Source organism: Clupea harengus, chromosome 19 (genome assembly GCF_900700415.2).
Source record: "Clupea harengus chromosome 19, Ch_v2.0.2, whole genome shotgun sequence".
Taxonomy (NCBI): Eukaryota; Metazoa; Chordata; class Actinopteri; order Clupeiformes; family Clupeidae; genus Clupea; species Clupea harengus.
This window is the reverse complement of record NC_045170.1, coordinates 1,078,032-1,085,531: the sequence shown is the minus strand read 5'-3', so window position 1 is coordinate 1,085,531 and position 7,500 is coordinate 1,078,032. Positions and strand designations below refer to the sequence as shown.

Here is a 7,500-nt window from a genome sequence, read left to right as displayed (position 1 = left end):
ACTAATTCACATTCTTTTCTGTCTGCCTCTGTCTAACAAGGTGCTGTGAGACAATATTGTGGCATTACATCAATAAAAATACTAAATGAATTGTACAATGAAGGTGACCATATGTAGCCACCAGCAGCAGGTACCATATGTAGCGGTAGCTAGCAGGTACCATATGTAGCGTTAGCCAGCAGCAGGTACCATATGTAGCGGTAGCCAGCAGCAGGTACCATATGTAGCGGTAGCCACCAGCAGCAGGTACCATATGTAGCGGTAGCCACCAGCAGCAGGTACCATATGTAGCCAGCAGCAGGTACCATATGTAGCGGTAGCGGGCTAGCAGGTACCATATGTAGCGGTAGCCAGCAGCAGGTACCATATGTAGCGGTAGCAGGTACCATATGTAGCCACCAGCAGCAGGTACCATATGTAGCGGTAGCCACCACCAGCAGGTACCATATGTAGCGTTAGCCAGCAGCAGGTACCATATGTAGCGGTAGCCAGCAGCAGGTACCATATTGTAGCGGTAGCCAGCAGATACCATATGTAGCCACCAGCACCAGGTACCATATGTAGCGCTAGCCAGCAGGTACAGTGCTGTGCAGTGTGCAGGGGTTTTAAGCCCCCCAGCCCAAGGATAGACAAATAGATAGATACCATTATGATGGTTTCATTGCATTACGTCCGTGAGGGTCTGCCAGGGTCAGATTTCATCATCAGTGGGTGGGCACACCACTCTGTGGGGACGAACCACAACCCTACAACAAGGCTGACTGCTGTCAGTTTTTTATTGCACAAACGACTCACTGCAACACACACGTGTTATATATGTAGGCGACACAGGACACACACACACACACGCACGCACACGCAGGCCTGAGGTCGCCATGAATTCAACTTCTGCCTTTAACCCATCCCGGATCGTCCCTCCTCCAGGATCCTCCAGGAGCAGTGGGCAGCTTCTCAGCGCCCAGGGACCAATTGAACCGTCTGTCTCAGTCAGGGACGGACAGGAGTGTTCTGTTCTTTTTGCTGGTGCATGTTTTTCTGTTGGGGTTCTTAGTGGAGGAAACCCCTTGTGAACACGGGGAGAACATGCAGAAAGACAGAAAGGCCCGGGAGATAGCCCACCTGAGCACTGAAGGTCTGGGGAGGACCTGCCCCCCAGAGCCAACAGCGCCCCATGTGGGAATCGAACCCATGGCCTTCTTGCTGTGAGGCGGCATAGCAAGCACCTGAGCCACCGTGCCACCGTGCCCTAGCGCTGACCCCTAACCCCAGAAAACCCCACTTTCTCAAATTGAAAACTCAGCAGCATTTCAGATTTCTTTTGAATTTTATTATCAAGTAAAGATAATAATAAACGACATAATCACACATTATGTTTCCTACAATAAAATAATTAAAATCCCTTTAAAACCCTTAAAACATCCAGTCTAGTAATTATACCTCTTATTACAAATCAATACAATTAGCCTCTTATTACAAATCAATACAATTAGCCTCTTATTACAAATCATAAAATTAAGACACAAAATTTCAGACTTTTGTAAAACAACTGGTATCAGGGCAACACACACACATACTCATACTCAGACACACACAGGCAGGCCCACACACTCACCTTTTGAACACACACAAAAACACACACGCATACTCATATTCACACACACACACACACACACCATACACACACACATCGTGTACATGAAGGGTTAGGGTTATACGACACACACACACACACACACCATACACACACACACACCATACACACGTCGTGTACATGAAGGGTTAGGGTTATACGATACACACACACACACACACACACACACACACACACCATACAGTCTCAAATAGAGCTTTATTTCTCCTCACTCTTCAGATCACCTCTGAGGGCACAGCCCTCTCTGACCTCTTGACCTCTGACCTCCTGATTGACCCCCTGCTGGGCAGCAGCATGTGCTAAACTAAAGGGTCCTGACCTCTGACCTCTGAGTGACCCCCTGCTGGGCAGCAGCGTGTGCTAAACTAAAGGGTCATGACCGCTGGAGTGAGGCGCTGCAGTAAGTCCCTCCATCCAATAGATGGCGATGCTGGGACTCCCAGTTTACATGCCGACACCGTAAGACAACAGTACTCAGTCCGATAGGCATTCAGCAACATGTGGGGCGCTAATGACAGCAAACACGACAACCCTTAACCCTTAACCCATGACCCTTAACCCCTAACCCATGACCCTTAACCTATGAGGGGCACCCTTCTGGGCTATGGCATGAGCACTGAAAGATATGTTTATTGAACAAACAGATCCAGAACAGATGCTCTTAAATATGACAAATATGTGGTTATGCGACAGCGGTACAGTGGTAGAGAAGTCGTTCAGTAATCAGAAGGTTGCTAGTTCGATTCCCTGTCGAAGCGTCCTTGAGCAAGACACTGAACCCCTAATTGCTCCTGATGTGCAGTGTGCCATCAGTGTAAATGTATATACATTGTCACACATATGTAAGTCGCCTTGGATAAAAGCGTCTGCTAAATGACTAAATGTAAATGTTATGCTCTTAAATATGATAAATATTAGCAACAACAAAGCTATGTGGTTATGCTCTTAAATATGAGAAATATTACCAACAACAAAGCTATGTGGGTATGCTCCTAAATATGAGAACTATTAGCAACAACCTTTAAGACTAATGCACACTCCAACCTCAATAGTATTGTTGAGTGTTTTACAGCTATGCAATGAATCCCTTTTATTCTACATATCGATTCACATTTATGCACAAATCCACACATTTTCAGAAACTATGTAGAAAGCTAAATGTTCTGACCTTCTCATTAAATGATAAATGACTCGTGTTCTAGGGTTAGTAATGCTGTGTTCACCACACTCTGTTTAGCAGTAATGCTACCGCTAGCACACTCTGTTTAGCAGTAATGCTACCGCTAGCACACTCTGTTTAGCAGTAATGCTGTATTCACCACACTCTGTTTAGCAGTAATGCTACCGCTAGCACACTCTGTTTAGCAGTAATGCTACCGCTAGCACACTCTGTTTAGCAGTAATGCTGTATTCAACACACTCTGTTTAGCAGTAATGCTACCGCTAGCACACTCTGTTTAGCAGTAATGCTGTATTCACCACACTCTGTTTAGCAGTAATGCTACCCCTAGCACACTCTGTTTAGCAGTAATGCTACCGCTAGCACACTCTGTTTAGCAGTAATGCTACCCCTTAGCAATGCGCCTCAGTGAAGCTCATCAGTTCAACATCATCTGACATGGGATCCACTTCTGTCCCAATAATGCTGTTGGGGAGAAACCCAGGAAGTGAACATGGTTGAAACCCAGGAAGTGAACAGGAAGTGAACATGGTTGAAACTCAGGAAGTGAACATGAAGTGAACTTGGGGCCTGTTCGAATTGGCTTAAAATGCTCCCTTCCTTCCTTCCTTCCTTCCTAAGAGAGCAAGTACTGTTCGAATTGTCTTAAACCCTCTCTTCCTCTCTAGTAAGATACCTTGAAATACGTCACATAACGGTCATTTTTTAAGAGAGCTTCTGAGCTGCCTTGCTGTCTTATGGCGGCAGGTATTACCCATAACTCTCTGCGCCATTCCCTAACCGGAGACAAATTTTAAAAAAGATGGCGGATGAAATCGTCGAAGTTCCACAAAAGTATTCACCGATGTACGTTTCTTTGCTTTTTTTGGTAATTTTTTTTAAAAGTTACCGAGAAATAAACAGTGTACTATGTACTTATGTCATGATTGATTAACAAAAATAGTCTGTTTCGTTAGCGATGTATCCGTTAGCCAGGTCGCTAACAGTAGCTGCTAGCTAGCAAATAAGCACACACAGGATGATGACACAGCGTCATGTTGCCGTACATCCTATCTTAATAGACTGTTCGAAATCAACGGTTTTTGAGATACCTTCCCCCGAAAGGACCTCTCTCGTCAGACACCTGTCCAACTAGAGATCAAGGATTAGACAGCTATCTAAGAATCCGAACACAGCCATGGTTTAAACCCAGGAAGTGAACAGGAAGTGAACATGGTTGAAACTCAGGAAGTGAACATGGTTGAAACTCAGGAAGTGAACATGGTTTAAACACGAAGTGAACATGGTTGAAACTCAGGAAGTGAACATGGTTGAAACTCAGGAAGTGAACAGGAAGTGAACATGGTTGAGACTCAGGAAGTGAACATGGTTGCGATGCATCTTTAAAGGGCCTGTCTATGGCCCTGAGGAATTAGGCATAACTCCTTGTGTTCTTCACAGCACCCTTTACAGATCCTCCAAAGAAGCCTGAAGAGTCATTGTCTTTCTTTAAAGCGAGGAGGAAGAGGAAGAGGAAGAGGAAGAGGAGGATGCTGTTGGAGCTGTGTGTGTGTGTGTGTGTGTGTGTGTGTGTGTGTGAGGTGGTGTTTGAGCTGTGTGTGTGAGGTGGTGTTGGAGCTGTGTGTGTGTGTGTGTGTGTGTGTGTGTGTGTGTGTGTGTGTGTGTGTGAGGTGGTGTTTGAGCTGTGTGTGTGAGGTGTGTGAGGTGGTGTTGGAGCTGTGGTGTTGGAGCTGTGTGTGTGTGTGTGTGAGTTAGGTGGTGTGTGAGGTGGTGTGTGAGGTGTGTGTGAGGTGGTGTTGGAGGTGTGGTGTGTGTGTGTGTGAGTTAGGTGGTGTGTGAGGTGTGTGTGATGTGGTGTTGGAGGTGTGTGTGTGTGTGTGTGTGAGGTGGTGTTGGAGCTGTGTGTGTGTGTGTGTTGGAGCTGTGTGAGGTGGTGTTGGAGCTGTGGTGTGTGAGGTGTGTGTGAGGTGTGTGTGAGGTGGTGTTTGAGGTGTGTGTTAGGTGGTGTTGGAGCTGTGTGAGGTGGTGTTGGAGCTGTGGTGTGTGAGGTGTTGGAGCTGGGTGTGTGTGTGTGTGGGGTGGTGTTGGAGCTGTGAGAGGTGGTGTGTGAGGTGGTGTTAGGTGGTGTGTGAGGTGGTGTTGGAGCTGTGTGTGTGTGTGAGGTGGTGTTGGAGCTGTGTGTGTGTGTGTGTGTGTGTGTGTGTGAGGTGGTGTTGGAGCTGTGTGTGAGGTGGTGTTGGAGCTGTGTGTGTGTGTGTGTGAGGTGGTGTTGGAGCTGTGTGTGAGGTGGTGTTGGAGCTGTGTGTGTGTGTGTGTGTGTGAGGTGGTGTTGGAGCTGTGTGTTAGGTGATGTTGGAGCTGTGGTGTGTTAGGTGGTGTTGGAGCTGTGTGTGTGTGTGTGTGTGTGTGTGTGAGGTGGTGTTGGAGCTGTGTGTGTGTGTGAGGTGGTGTTGGAGCTGTGTGTGTGTGTGTGTGTGTGTGTGTGTGTGAGGTGGTGTTGGAGCTGTGTGTGAGGTGGTGTTGGAGCTGTGTGTGTGTGTGTGTGAGGTGGTGTTGGAGCTGTGTGTGAGGTGGTGTTGGAGCTGTGTGTGTGTGTGTGTGTGTGAGGTGGTGTTGGAGCTGTGTGTTAGGTGATGTTGGAGCTGTGGTGTGTTAGGTGGTGTTGGAGCTGTGTGTGTGTGTGTGTGTGTGTGTGTGTGTGTGTGTGTGTTAGGTGTGTGAGGTGGTGTTGGAGCTGTTCTCTCCCAGAAGCCAGTACGTCCTCACGCGGCCCTTCCCCTTCACGTCCACCTCTCCTCTCAGCTCCAGCTGGAAGCAGCTCGACCCCTCCAGGATGTGTGTGTGTGTGTGTGTGTGTGTGTGTGTGTTAGGTGGTGTTGGAGGTGTTCTCTCCCAGAAGCCAGTACGTCCTCACGCGCCCCTTCCCCTTCACGTCCACCTCTCCTCTCAGCTCCAGCTGGAAGCAGCTCGACCCCTCCAGGATGGAAGCCGTCGCCTCAGACACATGGATCTTCAGCGCTGAAACCAAACCACAGAGGAGAAATGAGAGGGGGAGAGAGAGGAGGAGAGAGAAAAGAGAAGAGAAGAGAGAGGAGGGCAGAGAAAAGAGAAGAGAAGAGAGGAAAGAGAGGAGAGAGAACAGAGGAAAGAGAGAGGAGAGAGAGAGGGGGAGAGAGAGGAGAGAGAACAGTGGAAAGGTAGATGGACACAAGAAAGGAGAGGAGACTGAAAGAGTAAGCTGTTGGGGTCAGGGGGGTTCAGTGGGGGTCAGTGGGGTTCAGTGGGGGTCAGTGGGGGTCAGTGGGGGTCAGGGGTGAAAGAGTAAGCTGTTCGCATGTCACGAGGAATGTCTTCTTCTGCGAGGAAAGTCTTTTCATTAAATGTACATTTGATTTATAGTGTATACCGGATGGTATGGTCATATTGTGATAATGTGGCTGATGTGATTTTGTATCTGATGTGAGGGTCATATTGTGATAATGTGGCTGATGTTAGGGTCATATTGTGATTTTGTATCTGATGTTAGGGTCATATTGTGATAATGTGGCTGATGTTAGGGTCATATTGTGATTTTGTATCTGATGTTAGGGTCATATTGTGATAATGTGGCTGATGTTATGGTCATATTGTGATTTTGTATCTGATGTGAGGGTCATATTGTGATAATGTGGCTGATGTTATGGTCATATTGTGATTTTGTATCTGATGTTATGGTCATATTGTGATTTTGTATCTGATGTGAGGGTCATATTGTGATTTTGTATCTGATGTTAGGGTCATATTGTGATAATGTGGCTGATGTTATGGTCATATTGTGATAATGTGGCTGATGTTATGGTCATATTGTGATTTTGTATCTGATGTTAGGGTCATATTGTGATTTTGTATCTGTTGTGAGGGTCATATTGTGATTTTGTATCTGATGGTAGGGTCATATTGTGATAATGTGGCTGTAATCTAAGCAACTGATGCTGTGATGATAATACGTATAACTTGAGCATGCTGTGATGATGTGATGTCTGTGTGTGTGTGTGTGTGTGTGTGTGTGTGTGTGTGTGTGATGATGTGACGTGTGTGTGTGTGTGTGTGTGTGTGTGTGTGTGTGTGTGTGTGTGTGTGATGATGTGACGTCTGTGTGTGTGTGTGTGTGTGTGTGTGTGTGTGTGTGTGTGTGTGTGTGTGATGATGTGACGTCTGTGTGTGTGTGTGTGTGTGTGTGTGTGTGTGATGATGTGACGTCTGTGTGTGTGTGTGTGTGTGTGTGTGTGTGTGTGATGATGTGATGTCTGTGTGTGTGTGTGATGATGTGACGTGTGTGTGTGTGTGTGTGTGTGTGTGTGTGTGTGTGTGTGTGATGATGTGACGTCTGTGTGTGTGTGTGTGTGTGTGTGTGTGTGTGTGATGATGTGACGTCTGTGTGTGTGTGTGTGTGTGTGTTGACTGACCTTCTCCGTTGGACTCCATGCGTGATGCTGTGTTCACTGTGTCTCCAAACAGACAGTACCGAGGCATCTTCAGTCCCACCACTCCGGCACACACAGGGCCTGTGGGCCATGAAACACACACACACACACACACACACAGACGTGAGAATGCACACACACACACACACACACACACACACACACACACACACACACACACACACACACACAGGGCCTGTGGGCCA

General features: G+C 47.1%; 1 protein-coding gene across 1 annotated transcript in view; it reads right to left on the bottom strand.

Annotated features, from left to right (window-relative positions):
• Positions 1 to 5,506: 5,506 nt before the first annotated feature.
• LOC105893760 (atrial natriuretic peptide receptor 1-like) overlaps positions 5,507 to 7,500 on the bottom strand; it is a 55,049-nt gene continuing 53,055 nt past the window's right edge. The window contains 2 exon segments of the mRNA XM_042710717.1: positions 5,507 to 5,849; positions 7,277 to 7,433. Coding sequence (XP_042566651.1) covers positions 5,698 to 5,849; positions 7,277 to 7,433 — 309 coding nt within the window. The 3' untranslated portion in view covers positions 5,507 to 5,697.